Source organism: Dermacentor albipictus, chromosome 5 (assembly GCF_038994185.2).
Source record: "Dermacentor albipictus isolate Rhodes 1998 colony chromosome 5, USDA_Dalb.pri_finalv2, whole genome shotgun sequence".
Lineage (NCBI taxonomy): Eukaryota > Metazoa > Arthropoda > Arachnida > Ixodida > Ixodidae > Dermacentor > Dermacentor albipictus.
This window is the reverse complement of record NC_091825.1, coordinates 79,066,276-79,083,905: the sequence shown is the minus strand read 5'-3', so window position 1 is coordinate 79,083,905 and position 17,630 is coordinate 79,066,276. Positions and strand designations below refer to the sequence as shown.

Sequence of the window (17,630 nt, the reverse complement as noted above, 5' to 3'; positions counted from 1 at the left end):
TTAGACCTCTGTTTCAAGGTCGTGTTGTCACCTACAGAAAATATCGCGTGACCGAAAGAAGGCGGGAAGCGAACCAAAGCATGTGCACCCGTGTATAAGACATGATTATTGATTAGCAAAGTTATGATTGATTAGTGATTGGATTAAGATTAATTCGGGTGTATTAAGGAGGGTTAAAGTCGATGAAAGTGGATTAGGGTGAATGATGGTGAATTAAGGTGCATTAGTAAATATAAAGGTGTATAAAGAAGGCCTAGGCTGGATTAGGGTGGATGAAGGTGGATTAGGGTGAATTAGGAGGGATTAAGGTACATTAGAGGGGATTAAGGCCGATTAAGTTGGATGAAGGATGTCTTACCGCAGTAGGCTTTAGAAGGCTTTCACGCTCGCTTCTCTTGGGCGATAAATAAGAACACCTGGCACCCTTTTTTCTTGCCTGTGCGCGTATGTGCACCGCAGTTAATATATTCAGCATGCCTTAATTAGTCGCGAGTGCATCGACTGTCCATGCCTTTGTCTTCACAATGTGAAAGTTATAGCTTTTTTGCTGTGGTCTGTAAACTGAATAGGACGATTGCGGAATTTCAGTGTGAAAAAGCGGTGCCGGCAACCGCTCATTGACTACAGTAGTAGAAGCCGAGGAAGGGCATCTAATGAATATTCTTTAGGGGTCGCCGTCAAGGAAGCGTTAAGAAATACTCGGTATATCTATAGGAGAAGACATTCTATATCTTTAGGCAAGAGAAACGCCTTTGGATAACGTATTGTAATAGTTCACAACGAAATTTTGTTACATTATGTAGTAGCATATTTAAATTTGATTTGAATTAAGCATCACAAAACATTTATAGCAACGAAAATCAAACAGCATTGTCAGCAGAATGTTTTATTTTTATGTACACGCACTAACGTTGGTTGACAAGATACACGTAACCGAGAACATAAAATAGAATATTCGACAACAATAATAATAGTACTGAATATAATATTCAACATCAGAATCAATGCTAGTGTAGAATTATGAGAAAAAGAGACGCTCAAGAGAACACAGCAGTGGTAAGATATCATGAAAAGCCAACAAAGACGCGAAGGACAACATAGGGGAAATTACTAGTGCTTACCGATTGAATTAAACAAATGATAAATTAATGGCAATGAAAGTCAGCGAAAGCAAACTTTTTTCAGCTTCAGCTTTTTTTTTCCCGAGTCTTTGTAATATGCGCGGCTCAAATTGGTCTTCAGTGAAATGTAGCTAGAACAATTAGAGAAGAGTTAGTCACTCAGGCAGGATGAGTAAAACGTCTTCATACATTTATAATAATACGTTACTGAGGGCAACCGCATTTTTATGCAACGTACAAATTGCCGCAACAAAAACGCTGGTGAGCAGGCCGGAAGAATTACTAGGTGCATTACGATATGATTTGCTACGAGCAATGAGAGACGCCTCACCTCGCAAACAACGCTGTTCTTTGTCGGAACAAAGTTCTTTCGGCCGATGTTATGCAGCCACTGCTTCTTGCGCAAGCCGTCACGCTTTCCTTGCGGTATCACAAAAACGGCATAACCATGCTCAGGCTTCTTGTTGCAGTTATATGCGCAACAGCAAGGCATAGCGCTAGCTTATACAGCAGGAAACACAGCTTTCAACGTTCGCTACGCCGAGCTAAAGCGCCGAGCCAGCCGTGCTGAGGAGGAAAATGGCGCGAACGAAAAAGAAAAACACAAGCAAAACTCAAGATCCGCGCGTTTCCAAGGGCAACGGCAGGGAGACCAATCGTCGTGCAGGAAAACGGGGGCAAAACTGGTTGCCGTGGGGGGGACGCGCAAGGGGCGAGGAGGAGGCGAGGAGGTCGCGCGGCGGCGGCAGAGTTCAAAGAGTGGCGGTACTTTCAAATTATCAAGGGACTTTAGTCCCAATGCGCGCGCGGCGCGCCTCCTGTCGGGGCAGCGCCGTACATTGAGTGGAGGGGGTCTTCTGTGTTTGCCGCAAGATGGCTCTGCGTGTGCGGAAAGCGCAGAAGAAATGCAGCGGAAACGCACTTCGCAACTCGTGTAATTGTAAGTTCTGTACGTTACATGTTCATAATTACCGATATACACCGCAGTATAACTTTCCACGGCTCGTTTCGAAGGCAACACCGCATTCACTAGAGGCGCGTTTGCACCGCTTGGAAGCATCGAACTCGTGGCTGAGTGGTAGCGTCTCCGTCTCACACTCCGGAGACCTGGGTTCGATTCCCACCGGGCCAATCTTGGAAGTTGCTTTTTATTTATGAAGCGCCTGCCGTGATTTATCGCTCACGGTCAACGCCGCAAACGCCGACGCCGACACCGACGACGACACCGACGCCGACGACACCGGCTTTTCTGCGACACGAGCTCCTTAACGCTATCGCGTTAAAAATCGTGTGACAAAGTGCGCTTTATGAACATTGTGGTTAATGGCATCGATCAACCAGAGGGGCCGTTGGCGATTGCACGTTCTGATATTTCGATGTACGTAGGATTTGGAGCGTCTCTGCTGCGCTTAAACTTACGCGCTTGTAACGACGTTTGAACGTGCAAATTTTAATAACAGCCAAGCTATCTTTCAATGCGTGCTTGGCTACAAAGGCGTTCATCCCATGCCTCGTACCATCTAAAATTTTGCAACCAGATCAACTATTCTTACTGAAGCAGGGAAAATATTAGGAATGAAGTATATCTGAAGAAAAATCAACGGTCTTACCCAACAACATCGCCGTACTTGTCGATCCATTCACGATAAGCTTTGGCTGGCGACTGTAAAAATTTATATAGCAAATACAAGGTGCCTTCCTGTTTAAAGCGAACAACAAACATTTCACACTTATTAAACAGCGTGAAGACAACACAAGACACAGAGGTAGAAGGACACAGACAACAAATATGCAAACGCCGCAGACAGGAGTTGAAGAAGGGTACATGTCACTTGATCCAGGATTACTCAATGAACACAGGAGCTACCTACGGCGAGAATCTTTAGTCAGCTGTTGAGTGGCCGTTGTTCACATGGGTTGGACTTACCCTACAGCTTTGATATCCTTCCTCAACCCCGAAACCTTGAGTTTAACGCCGTGGTGCCTTACTGCCCCCTTTTACATAGCCTTCTTTTATTTTTTCGGCCAGTGAAGTTCAATCTTCAGTGACTTCACCTCGCGCTCGTCTCCCGTCCGTTTTTTTGTTAAGTCATTGCGCAGCAGAACCGTGTGTCTGCATATCTCGACTGCAACGTTCTCGTTCCTGACTGCTCCTACAATGTTCTTGTTGCAAACTGTTTCACTCTCTTGAGATCAGAACACTGACGAGGCTTGCGTGCTGGTTAGTCGACGTGAAGGAGGGAGACGCCACTATCTCGCTACAGAAAGTTAATGAGAGGACATGAGGACTGAAAGAGGCTAAATAATGTGTTGTCTGTGTTGAGTGTGCGAGATGGCATTAACTATCAAACGGTTACTTTTTGTGCTATCCATCGCCAATCGACTTGCTCGACTCAACATCGTCACTTCAGCTACTTGCGCCGTACGAATGTTTGGTTTCTTCGTAGTAACTATTTCAATTTCACGTGAATTTACTCGTTGAATCAGCGCTTTACTGTACTCGGCCGTCCAGTTTATCTTCAGTTTGCACAAACTCTGGCACAGCTTTTAAATGTTTTCATTTTCGTTTATAGTTTCTTGGCGACTGCCCCCTACGTTCTTCCGTCGCCATTGTTGAGCCTCCTCCTCGAAATTATTTGTCTTTTTAAGGGCAGGATGGCAACTTCCCTCTGTTAAAACTTTTCCAGGCATGCTCCCATGCGACCAGTTCATGTACTGTATGTTAACCCTGCGTAGTCTCAGCTGACTCCTTACAAAAGATCTGCTGAAATACCCGTATTGCTCTTGCATTTTTTTCAACATTTGACAAAGGCAATCTCATCAATATATAAATATTCCTTAGAATCTTTTCCTTCTTCTTGTTCTTTGGTACTTATACCGTAAAAGAAAAAAAAATCTGTGAAACGTAGATACGGCGAGGCTTGCTGTTGCTTGCCATGGGGTCGAAATTGTGAACGTTCGTCGTCGTATGGGCGAACTCTGCCTTCGCTTTTCTCTACCAATCCTGGTGTTACTCTTACGGACAATTTTTTTTTCTGTCAGGCTTTTCCAAACCTTTCGCATCAGAATCATCGTTCGCTGTCTTAATATCAACAAATGCGACTCACAGCTGCTGCAGGTTCAAATCTAAATTTTGCTTTTTATTCAGCATGCTAAATGTGGAGCCTCCATTAAACTGTAGCCTCCGAGATGGCAGCTGGTATAGTTTAGGATGTTAAAGAAGGATCGTTATTCTCCCACTGGTCCCGCGCTCCTGGTGCCTCGTTTAGATGCAAAAACTCTGTCAGCAGATTTATACACATTAGCTTGCGACTTCACATTTCGTTAGCCACAAAAAATAACTGCAACTTACATTTCTGTGCATTTCCAATATGTTGCCAAAAAAGATGTTTGGTGTCGGCCCTGGTATTCCCAATTTCTTGAAGAAGTTGAAATGCTCTCTCCTCTTCCTGCAAAAAAGCGATCGAAACACGCGCACAATGTTAAAATGCAATGTAGAAGTATATTATAAAGAGCACAAAAGCGCAGTGAATCGGGAAAAATAAAAGGCAAAAAAAGCTTTTACGGATAGAGGATGTTGCTTAAAATAACTAGCGATAGCACTTTGAGGTTTGTCTTACACATGCTACCGCAGACCTGGGTACTCTTACTCAACAATTCCCGCGCCAGCAGTGCGCTGCAGACTTGCGCTAGCTAGACGCAGTTACTATGCACCTTGGTTGCTTGGTTGTTCCACCGCATGGTCTATGCACCTACGAACCTCCCTTTGTTTTCGCCTCATCTTGCTCTCTCTCTGAAAGATTGCTGTGCTGCATACGACCTCCTTTTTTTTCCCCCTCATCATGCTCTCTATCTGAACATTTGCTGTGCTGCATTCTTGTGACACCACGTGCAGGCTGACGGACTTGCGGCAGCTAGGCGCAGACACTAAGCGCCTCAAAGTCTTCTCCAGCGCAAGGAAATCGGCCGGCCTATATACCGGCGAACCTCCCTGTCTTTTCCTCTCTTTTTACGCTCATTGTGTTTCAATGTTTCCTGTGGCGAAGTTTTGTAGCCCCACATGGCAGCCATCAGTAATGATAACTATTGACTCTGAGTGAGTGAGTGAAAAACTTTATCAGCTCTAGATTCGCTGGTCTTCTGCGGTCTTCAGATGGAATCGTCCATCTTCTAGCACAACGGTCGGTTGCCCTTAGTCCAGGGCTCCGCTGGATGCTGCTGCCAGTTGTGCTCGCCGAATCAGACCTTCTTGGTCGACCTGGCGATCGCTGGAGAGCACTCCCTCCCATTGTTCCGCACTCGGGTTTGGTATAACGGGTGCCACGTCTATCTTCTGGCATGCCCACGTTATGTAATGCAGCGTGGGTGTTTCGTGGCACCAGGGGCATTTGTCATTGTATTGTGTGGGATAAATTTTGCTGACTACGTTTAGGTTCGGGTACGAGCCGTTTGTAGCTGCCTCCACGCGACAGAGTCCTCTCTGCTAAGGCAGTTGGGCGGTGGTGGATACCGCTTTCTGCAGCCCTTGTAGTAATTTAGTATCGCCGAATAGTCTTGGGGTACAGGTTCGGTCTCCTCGAGGTCGCCTACGTTGGATGCTCGGTAATAAGTGTGCCCTCGAGCTATCCTGTCCGCCTCTTGGTTCCCTGCGACTCCCGTGTGTCCCGGCGTCCATACTATTGTATGCCTAATTGGTTCTTCTTTTGTTTGTCGTTGTGTTATGTGGTCTCCGGAGCGGAGTATGCGGAGCGCTTCGTGCCCTATTCTGCCGCGTAGGTAGTTGCGGCACGCTGTTTGCGAGTCTGTAAGGATTGTTAAAGACCGTTTAGAACGATATCCCTCCGCTGCCGCTAGAGCGACGGCCGCTTCTTCAGCTTCGATTATCGTACAGCCTTGTAGTGATGCGCTGGTGATCTCGCGTAGGTTCGAATCAATCACCGTTGCTACCGCGTTGCTGTTGCTCTGCCCCGCTGCTCTGGCGTATGTGGCTGCGTCCACATATACCGTCGTTTCTTGGGGTGCTAGTGTCTTTTGTAGGTATTCAGCCCTCGCTTCTCTGCGTGCTTTGTGTAGGTTGGGATCCATGTTCCGGGGTATGGGTGCTACTTTTAGAGTGTTGCAATACTCGTCCGGAATTGTTTCGGTCCTCTGGATCTCTTGCAGTTGATCGGCGCAGCCTAGTTTCTTCAGGAGCTCCCTGCCAGATGGGGTCTGCTGTAGTCTGCGTTGTTGGGAGACTAGTTGAGCCTCTTTCAATTCGTCGAAGGTGTTGTGTAGTCCTAAGGCTAGGAGCTTTTCGGTTGAGGTGTTCTGGGGAAGGTGGAGTGCGGTTTTGTAGGCTTTGCGTAGAATCGCGTCCGCCTGTTGTACCTCACTCTTGATGGGATTGTAGTATGGGAGGCTGTATGCCACTCGGCTGACAACCAAGCTTGTGACCAGCTTGAGTGTGTCCTCCTCTCGCATGCCGTGGCGTCTGTGTGAGATGCGCGTGATCATGCGGGCCACTTGTAGGGTGGATGCCTTGAGTAGGGCGAGGGTGTGGGTGCAGCGTTGGTTTGACTGTATCCACATCCCCAGGATTCTGAAGAGCGTCTTTTCCGGTATCGGCTTCCCCTCGAGGTAGACGTTGAGCTTTAACTCGTCGCTGGTGGGGACTGTGCGGTTTTGCTTTCCTCTCCAAACTCTCAGGAGCTCGGACTTCTCAGTGGAGCAGGCTAGCCCTCTTGCTCTGACGTAGTCCTCTACGCAGGTGGCTGCCTCTTGTAACTTCTCTTCTTTCTGTCTGAGCGAGCCTGTGTTAACCCAGATGGTGATGTCGTCGGCATACATGGCATGGTGTATGCCGTCGATTTCTTTTAACTGTTTTGCCAAGCCAATCATTGCTATGTTGAAAAGCGTGGGGGAGATGACCGACCCTTGAGGCGTCCCTTTGTTTGGAGTAAGGAACTTCTCTGATCGGAGCCCTCCGAGGCCAATCGTTGCCGTTCTGTTTGAAAGGAAAGCTTTGACGTAGCCGTAGACTCTCCTCCCGCAGTTCAGGTCGTTCATGCCCGTGAGGATAGCTTCGTGGCTTACATTGTCAAAAGCCCCCTTGATATCCAATGCCATTATTATATTCGCCCCGCTCCTGGGGACGTTCCCGAGTACTTCTTCTTTGATTTGAAGCAGTACGTCTTGGGTCGATAATTTTGCTCTGAATCCAAACATGCTGTGGGGATGCAGTTCCTTGTCCTCCATGTACTGCTGTAGTCTCAGCGTCACCACTCGTTCGTACAGTTTTCCCAGGCAAGATGTGAGCGAGATCGGTCTGAGGTTCTCAATTTGCAGTTTCTTGCCCGGTTTAGGAATCATCACTACCTCCGCATGCTTCCACTCCTCGGGGACGGTCTCAGCTTCCCAATGTTTGTTGAGAAAATCGGTGAATTCTGCGACTAACTCTTCACTGAGGTTGCGGATGAGTGCGTTATTTATCTTGTCTGCACCCGCGGCCGTGTTTCTGGTTGTGTTTCGAATCGCTGCGTAGACCTCTTCTCGCGTGATGGGTCTGTCCAGGTTAACGTTTTCTCTTCTTCGGTAGCGCTCTGCGTAAGCTGCTGGGTTTGTGTCCCCGAAGCATTTAACACGTACCTTCTCCAGGAGTTCGGAGTCTGGTCCCTCGTACTGGTGGATGAACCGGTAGATGGTTTTGTTGTTTGCTGCCTTGGTCTTGGTCGGATCTATGAGAGCCTTGAGGATATGCCACGTCCTCGCTGTGTTCAAAGTTCCGTTGAGGGAGTCGCTGAATTGCTGCCAATTTTGCCTTGCCAATTGCGCCGCGTACTCCTCTGCTTTCGCTGTGACTTTTCTTGTGCTATCTTAGGCGTTTTTCTAGCCCCCTTTCTGTCTTTGTTCTTCTTTGCATGATTTGACATACGATACACCAGAGGCTTCAGACAAGATGAAATGAACCAGTGCAAACGCTAAGCATAACTTGCTATCAGACGCAAACGCAATACGTTCCACGTAGGCCTACTGTTCCACCACTCACTTTATGCGAGCTTTTAGAGCTTGTGGGAACACGTGAAGCGGGGAAACACACATTGGACTCTCTCCTATAGTATTCCCATTAGGGCGCACTGATGATAAACGTTTAACAATGCCTCGTCGCTAAAGCTCCATTTCAGATATCTTTCTCAATAGCTGACAGCTAATGAAACTAGAGGTAATACCTCCAGTTATTAAAACATTTTGACCGTCAATACGACGACACAGCTTGGCATTGAAGAGTATTTTCATCTGACTCTGTCCAGTTCATTCATATACCGTATGAGCATCGTCCCACTTTCTCTTCGGTATAGTATAAGCTCTGTTTACTTTCGGTGCTTCGAAATGCGGCAGAGGTAAGTAGTGGGCTGTCGGGTGGCCCAAACATGCAGCAGGCTGTGTGTATAAATGGTGTCCTACTTCACAATAACGCTTGCATGCCGGTTGAAGTTCATTAACCCCAGTGGCTAATGCGGTGGAGAGAGGGAGAGAGCAAATGATAAATGAAAGGCAGAGAGGTTAACCAGGACTGAGACTAGTTGGCTACCCTACACTGGGGAAAGGAAAAAGGGGACGGTAAGATTAAAAGAAGAAAAAGTCGACTGGCGATATCGATCGGTCACTCAGTCCGGATCACAGACGGTGACTCAATCCGGCAGCATTGAAATATCGCAGCAGTGCCTTTGTGACCTTTTGTAGCTGGTATATGCGAGGCCATGGTCCCAAGATCCTGTTCAAGGTGAACGGTTTTATATCAAACTGATTTAGAGCTTTGTAGAGGTCATGCCTTTCATTTTTAAAAGATGGGCCGTAGCACAGTAGATGTTGCATAGCCCCCTCGACACCACAGGCATTGCACTCGGTGCTATCAGCCGTTTCAATCAAACACGTATGTGCATTGATGAATGCGAACCCAAGCGTAAGCGGTACAGCATTGTTTTCTCATTTCGCTGAAGCCCATGTAACAGCCGCAGTCGCATAGATGGGTCGAGGGAATGCAATCGATGTTGGCTGAATTCAGGTGTAGGCCATTTCTCCGATGTCATGCGGTGCACTATGTTGCTTAAGTGTTGGGCTGCATCAGTCCGCGATGAAGGTACAGAAACAAGGGTTGCTTCCTCGTGTGCTTTCCTAGGAGCTTCGTCAGCGAGGTCGTTGCCGGAGATACCGCAATGGCCCGGCAACCACTGAAACACGACGTCGTGTCCTTTCGCGATCATGTGATGGAGCATTTCTGGAAGCGCAGCAGATACCCAATGTCATAGTGGTGCTGCCATGGATCACCAGCTTCAAAATCCACAAAGCGTAACTTTTATTTACGTGCAGCTGCCTTCACTTATTTGCTTACCTTTCTAATAGTCTTGTTTGTTTGTTTTTTGCCCTTAAACTTTTTTGAATACGAGTGCGATAACGCAGCTAGCCCGCATGATACGCACAGGCACAGGAAGCCACCTGAAACCATTTCTCCAGTATTCGCTTAATTTGGTAGCCCTGCCGATCAGTAGCCTGGGAATGTGGTCCCGCATTCTTAAAGGTTCTTGTATGCGAGTGATTTTTGCCGTCGGCCGACCACCTTCGCTGGTATGTCCAGCGTCAGGATTGGTTGGGATTTTCTCTTACGAACAATTCTAGCCTACGATTTATTTTTTGGGGAATACAGGACTTGTTTTTATTTAGACTGCCATACGAAACAAGGAACGATAAGAAAAACGTCGGCAGCCGGCTGGCACAACCGATTAACGGCACGTCGGTATTGAGGTAGACAGTGGTAGGCACCCGCATATCTCGACGTGGTGGTTTGGACGAAAGAGGACAATAACAACAAAGAAAAAAGAAGAACAAAGAAAAGAGAGAGAAAGAATGACGACAGGCATTTTAACCCTGCTAGATTCAACTCTGCCTGAGGGATTGTTGCAAGTAAATATTCAGTTCACCCCGGTATATCAAGGAAATTGCACTCCCCCGGAAACTCGCGTGTCAAAATTTGGAATTTTCACGAGAGCGGTTCAGGAACTACAGGCGAAATGGAGTCAACAATACCCGTTCGCATGAGTTATTGCCGGAAGTGACCCAACTGTCTCAACGCACACTACCGTGTGTTGCGAGAGGGGCCGTTCCTCTGTCGGAAGCGTGGGCTCAGCGCCCGCCGTAATGTCGGCGAAGCCAGATGGCGTGTACAACACATGCCACCTGTCGCCGTGATTTGGGGCAGGCTCAGTGTACGCGACCATCGCAAATGCGCCGAAAGGAAGATTTTCCGAGATATTTTCGCGTCTACTGCTTTTGTATACGCGAGGGGGCAGGATTACAAGACGAGAACCCCAAAATGGCGAATAAAAAAAATTCAATTTTGCAGTTTTGCACATCAGAACCCCGATCTGATTATGAGACGCGATCTGATTGTAGTGGGGCGCTTCGGATTAGTTTTGACAGTCTGCGGTTTTGTAACGTGCGCCCGAGGCACAGTTCACAAGCGTTTTTGCCCCCCCCCTCCCCCTCCGTCGTAATGCGACCGCCGCGGCCGGCATTGAAACCGAGAAACTCAGCAGCGCAATGCCATTGCCACTAGACTACCGCGGTGGGTGTCAAAGCACCTAATTAAATAAAGTAAAAGAAGAAAAAAAAGCGTGAGTAGTTTCGCTCACGCGGCAATCCACTGACAGTGTTAGCTATCACAACCACTCGAATGGGTGTCAAAAAAAAAAAATATCGGCGTATGTTATCCCTACTCATGCCTACGTTGTCATGAAATTACATTATGAAGTTGAATAACTGCAATTACTAATTAGTTAATATTTGTATATTGTTGCATGCAGCAGTGCGCGTGAGTGACTGTGTGTGTGCATTGGGGCTTTCGTCATATCTCGTGATGCTTTCTTAATTTATAGTAAAACTGGGTTACAGTGTTCGGTCTTTACTGCTCGTCCTTTGTGAGCCTTCTTTTGCGATGAGTACAATATACGTATACGATTGTCCACCTGCCGATTGTCCCAAGGAACACTCGCAGTAGTAAACAAACTCTGGAAAGCTACCGAGTCTTATAATGTTTCCCTTTAGCAATGTTCCGGCATCCATTGAGAAATGCATTGTTGAAGTGGTTGTACCGTGACCGTGCTGTGTCCTTTTTTCTAAGCACATCTATGGTCTGGTGGTTATTTTTTCTATTGTACTCATCGTAATCATAATCATACTTTATCGCCACTGTAAGGCAATGACCTCTGGTAGCGATCTCCAACTCCGTGTGCCTTCACTCAAATGACCCGTGTCAGCTGTACCCATTCTGTGGTGTCAAATCTATCCACTTAATTCTCTACCGTCATCGACTGCGTTTCCTTTCTTTTGGCACCCGTTCTTTAACTCTCATAAACCGCCGGCTATCGGCTGTGCGCACTGAATGACTTGCCCAGATCCATTTGTTTATATTAATACAATCTAGCATATCAACAACACGTGTTGCCTTAAAACGTCTTTAAGGATAGAACGAAGTAAATAATGAAGAGAACTACTTGATCACCTTTCGAATGAATAAAGGGAAAATCAGACATCCACCCATTCGTAGCAATTGCTACAAAGGTCCACCTACAAAGGTCCACCAAATTGCTCCGCCTTGCGGGTTTCCGCAGAACTACTACGTTGATCAGCTTTCATATGAAAAGCACCTATTAAGCGCGTCAACTATTCGTATTTGGCGCTGCATGATAAAAAATGGCTGTGGCTTAGGTAAGGTTAAGCCCAGGATGCGAAGCATACTAGCCTTTATTTTAGTTGTTGAACCACTGTTTAGCTTGGTGAACTGCTGTTGCTTGGCTATATTTGGTTCGGCTAGACGAAGAAACAACTCATGCGTTACTCTGCTTCGCCTTGGACGCCCCGCATTGGACGCGGTGAGCGTCGAGCAACGCAGCGTTCGGCGCGGCAACGAAATGTGCGCCTGAGCAAGCGACGCACGCCTGAGCCTTAGAAACAGCTCGTTTCTAAGGCAACACCGCATTCACTAGAGGCGCTTTTGTACCGCTTTGAAGCATCGTACTCGTGGCTCAGTGGTAGCGTCTCCGTCTCACACTCCGGAGACCCTGGTTCTATTCCCACCCAGCCCATCTTGCAAGAGTTGAGCCAAAGCCACTTCTCCTCTGTCGTGACGTCACGGTGTCACGTGGTTTCAAGGCGACACCGCCGCGCCTGAGGAGCTGGGTTGAGCTCTCGTAATATGCTTCGCATAAAAGGGTCTCACAAGGTATTTGTAGACATGTGTATGTGGCGTGGTGGTGGGTTATAGCAACAGGCAAGTTTAGCACGGCGATCGTGGCCGGTGATTGTTGCGCCTGAGCGTCTCTTACTGTGTCGCTGCGGTACGTTACCACATGTCCATCAAACCAGTCTTTTTTAGGAGTGAAACAAGATGTGACGCTTCCGTGCGAGCTATGACTGACCCTTCTGGGTACACAAAGGGTTACAGGCATGCATGCCGATCGTCTCCTTCTTCTGTAGGTTCTCAAGAAGAGCGTTCGTATTGTCTCGTTATTTTGGGCACGCCCACAACAAGCGTTCGATGCCTCTTGTATCGTTACATGCAGCAGACTTCGCAGAAGAGGTACGGACCACCTTAATTAGCCATGTTGGTGCACGAGCAGATCCCATCCTTATTCGATATAGAAGTGATTTTTCCTCTCGACAAAAGCGCTCAGTTAAGCAGGGTGTATGCAGTGGAACCCAAAGTGGCGAAAAGTGATTGCGGACGTCGGATTTTGTAACTTGAATAATCTTTGGCGCCTTGTTTTTAGAGGAATGAAAGAGCACTGCGTATGCAATAGTGTCAGCTTTTTCATTATCATCTACTACCAACGTGAGAGGGAATGCACTAAATCTTCAACGTAAAGTCTTTGCTGCAGATGTCTTTCACGAGTGCTATAGGGATATTGTGCGGGAACTTGGTGGACGGTAGACCACGACATAGTTGTCGCAATGTTAGCGGCGAGTCTGTAAGAAGTATTACATTCTGCGCAGGCAAAGACTTCAGTTTGCGCAGAGCAGCGGCCATTAAATACATAACTGTTAGAACCGGCCACAAGGCACTTGGTTAAAGTCGAGAATGCGGCTCGCAAACGAAAGTGAGGCTAAACGGGCGATTAACTTGACGGAAACAACTTCGTTCGGGGTCGCCATCACTGCGATGTTGCGGGAGCAGATAAAGTGGCGGTGCCGCGGGAAAGTGCGAATAACTGAGTTGCTTGAAGAAATAGGTCAGCGACTTAAACGCAAGCAGCCCATAGCACGCACACACACAAAAAAGAACAAAAAAAAGAGAACAAATTGTCATGGATCATAATGATAATTGTAAAACGCATCAAACTGAGGTCGTGTACTCTGGGAATATAAAACTGACAGAAGTGTCCCGCACGCTGTGGTTTACGAGCCCATTTGTCTACCTACAGAGGTCGTTTGCGTTCAACCGCTGTTGGGCACGCGCACTTGGACGTACATCGCTCGCTTCCTCGTGGCTTCTACCAAACAATCTTTTTTTTTTGACACTGTGGGCATAAAAATGTAAATGTGACCAGTGCGCGGGCCATGCGAATGCAAGCGCGTTTTTACGGACGGCGTTGTTGACGCGGAGGAAGTGCGTGTCACGCGAATTCGACTTTATGGAGTTTCTTACAACATTGCCAAACCTGGCACTACGCTGCTGTTATATGCATGGGAATGTCTTGATGTGGTGGCTTCCGATTGGCATCGTTCTCAGCGAACCAAGACGCCCTGAAGGCACCGTTCCGTATGTCACTATATAGTCCATTCTCTACTGAAACAATGCGCAAGCATTTTTTTTAAAAATCACACAAAAGCGTTGTTCATTGAGCCATCAAGACTTGCGCTTCGATGCAACTGCTTACGCAATGAAACACGTAATGATGCATGATGATGATGATGATGTTGTTGATGATGATGATGATTTAATGGCGTCCCTTTGAAACGGGTGGGGATAAATAGTCACCTAGCCTGCTTGATTTAGCCAGGTATGCTATACATGTTTTTTTATCTAACATTTTTGTGTACATTTACTTATTCTTTTTTTCCCCTTCAAAATCTACCTTGTACTGCAAACTATGAATGTAAGAGATCCGGTGGTATGAATGTCCTCCCTGCATTTTTTACAGCAATACTCTAAACGTCTCTTGCTGGTCTCTACGGCGGACCGGTTGGCGCTTCTGCCCACTTTAAACTGAAGCGCTTCTGGAAAGTGTACGTTACCTACGGTTCTTGCTGGGCGAATCCCTTCGCATTCCATTAGGATGTGCTTTGTGGTCTGCAGATTTTTTTTTTTTTTTTGCAGCATACACATACCTGACCTGACCGAGTTACAAATATTTTCTCCGGTATGTTTTTGCCCTTTAGTCCTTTAGCCCCAAATAGCAAGGCACTGCCCTTTGTGTTATGGTACAGATTTTCCTTTCTAATTTTTTTCTTCATATTGTTATAAATCTCCATGGTCTGTTTCGTTTCAATTCTTTTCATCCAATTAACTGTCGTTCGTTCTCTCACTTTCTTTCCGATGACTCCTGGTCTATCTACACTTTCAATTACTACGTAATTGGTTACCAACTTTCTTGACCTTTTCCTTCATTCTGTGTCCACGCTTCTCAAGTACAGATACTTGTGCACTTTAGCCGCCCACTTATTTTCATCTATGTTCCTGAGTCTTTCTTCAAAACTACTTTTGCTCTGTGCTTCTGTGACATCAAAAGTGTCCCAAACCATGTCACCCTCCATCACCTTATTTGTGGTTTTAGCGTGGGCTCCCAAAGCCAAACGGCCTACCATTCTTTGGTTAACTTCCAACTTCGACAAGATATCTGATTTTAAGCGTAGAATGGCATTTGCGGACGTTAGCGCTGGCACCATTACTCCTTTCCAGATTCCACGCACCACCTCATAATTACTGGGGCCCCACAATGCTCTGTGTTTAATTATTGCATCATTTCGCTTCCCCTTTATTTTCATATTCTCTTGGTGGGTGCTTGGGCAAGTCTTTCCTTAGTTTCTGTGCACGCCTAGGTACTTATATTGCTCGACTGCGGGTATGAATTGCTGTTAGATTGACACCGCGTAATTACTAGTATCTTCATTAAGGATCATAATTCCCGATTTCTCTTTGCTAAACTTGAGGCGTAGATTTGTCGCTGCGTTGCGACATATATTCGCAAGTGTCTGTAAATCTCTTTTATCATCCGCTAGTAGTACTATGTCGTCCGCATACATCATTCCAGGGTGCTTCTGTTGCGTCATTTGTCCATCACACATGTAGGATGAATGAAACTCTAATTCTCTGTCTTCCAGTCATTTTTCTATGCCCTTAACATAAAGTGTGAACAACAATGGAGATAAAAGACATCTTTGCTGCAATACTCGGACGATTCCCGCCACTATATTACCTTTTCGACCTACCCACACAACTTGTCCTCGGTTGTTTCCACATACCTCCCTCAGCAGCTCCCCGAAGCCGCCCTCTATACCTTTGTGTTTAAGAAGATCCCATAACAATTCCCCGTCTGAGTTGTCATAGGTTCCTTTATTATCGGGAGATGCTGTCGATAAAGGTCTATTCTGAGCTACTGAAATGTTGTGCACTGAGTTAATAGAAACTTCTTATCCTCTCTCGCGTGCGGCGGAGCAAGTGGCCATTGCCTTGGCCCTCCTGGACGACGGACATGCCAATATCTTTAGCGACTCCAGGGCAGCCATCCGCGCCTTCAGCGTTGGCGCCGTGTGTAAGGAAGCCTGTCGCATCCTCGACGGCAAAAGCATCGCCACCCACACTCTCACGTGGTTCCCCGCTCACACGGGATCCATCATGGGAGGCCCCACAAACCTCAACGAGCTGGCCCACTCCAAGGCGCGAGGTCTCACTTTCCGCGACCATGGAGAATCCCAACGCCGGCCCGCGGCGGTGGAGAACAGGGATCAACCGACCACATACAACGAAATTGCGCAGCACTTTTATCTCGGCAGGAGAGACTTTCCCCTTCCACACAAGAAGTTAAATAGAGCGCAGGCATTGGCCCTCAGATTATTGCAAACAGGCTCATGTCCCAACCCGGCTGTATTCCACAAAATTTATCCCGACACCTATGCCACTAGTTCTTGCAGGCACTGCAATGACATCGCTAGCCTAGACCATATGCTCTGGCGTTGCCCCTCGTTACGAGGCACAGAACAAATCAACGAGGACAAGTGGCTCTCCGCTATCAAGAGCCCCGATGCCGGGGCGCAATTGTGGGCTGTCCAGAGGGCCCACGATGCGGCGGTCGGGCAAGGCCTGACTGTCCCAACGTGGGAGCGGCCCGCAGCGCGCTGAGTCGCGTACCTCAGGACCTTATTAAAGTTTCGCATCCATCCATCCATCCATCCTCTAAGCGTCTGCCTCGCCTGAACCCATACATGCAGCGCCACGGTGCCACAGCGTCTGCTAGGCCGCCAGTACATGGAGCGAGGTTACCCGTGTTGGCCCCTTGGAGCAAGGTGTCGCATTGTGGTACACCGCGAGCGTGAGAGGGTTTATTGGAAAAGGATCACAGCCTCGGGACGCCGGCGAGCGAGTGTGTGGCTCACCACAGATCCGGCTGTCACGACTGTCGCCACTGTCCCACTATTTGTCCTACTGTCGATTTTCGTTCCGTGAGTATTGCAGAACTATATGAAACGTACAACGTTGGAGGAAAAGCTACGAGGTCTGCGCTTCCCGTGCGGCAAGTTTTCGTCTGCTTTTTCTGTTTTCCTCGCTAGTTTATATACGGTAAGTGAGTAACTTCTATTGGCAGATGTACTAATAAATAGAAACTTTTTACAACGATATTATGTTAGGAAAGCTTTATCTGTGCAGCTATGACCATGTTTTAGGGCAAGCCATGATGTTCGAGATAAAGATCCGCACACTCACCTCCCAGTGTTCCCAAAGCGGCACAGTGCCCTTTAGAAAACTCACATAGACGATGACGCCATATTTTCCTCTATGTACCATTACAAGAACTCTATGCTTGCCTTGCTCCTAAGCATGTATGTATGTATGTATGTATGTATGTATGTATGTATGTATGTATGTATGCATGTATGCATGTATGCATGTATGCATGTATGTATGTATGTATGTATGCATGCATGCATGTATGTATGTATGTATGTATGTATGTATGTATGTATGTATGTATGTATGTATGTATGTATGTATGTATGTATGTATGTATGTATGTATGTATGTATGTATGTATGTATGTATGTATGTATGTATGTATGCATGCATGCATGCATGCATGCATGTATGTATGTATGTATGTATGTATGTATGTATGTATGTATGTATGTATGTATGTATGTATGTATGTATGTATGTATGTATGTATGTATGTATGTATGTATGTATGTATGTATGTATGTATGTGTGTATGTGTGTGTGTGTGTGTGTGTGTGTGTGTATGTATGTATGTATGTATGTAT

The 17,630-nt window shown here is 46.9% G+C and overlaps 1 protein-coding gene across 1 annotated transcript in view; it reads right to left on the bottom strand.

Annotated features, from left to right (window-relative positions):
- LOC139060313 (thromboxane-A synthase-like) overlaps nt 1–17,630 on the bottom strand; it is a 58,584-nt gene that overhangs the window by 30,792 nt on the left and 10,162 nt on the right. The window contains exons 2-3 of the mRNA XM_070539415.1: nt 7,749–7,870; nt 2,732–2,784 (exon numbers count right to left, since the gene is read on the bottom strand). Coding sequence (XP_070395516.1) covers nt 2,732–2,784; nt 7,749–7,870 — 175 coding nt within the window. The remainder of the gene's footprint in view (nt 1–2,731; nt 2,785–7,748; nt 7,871–17,630) is intronic.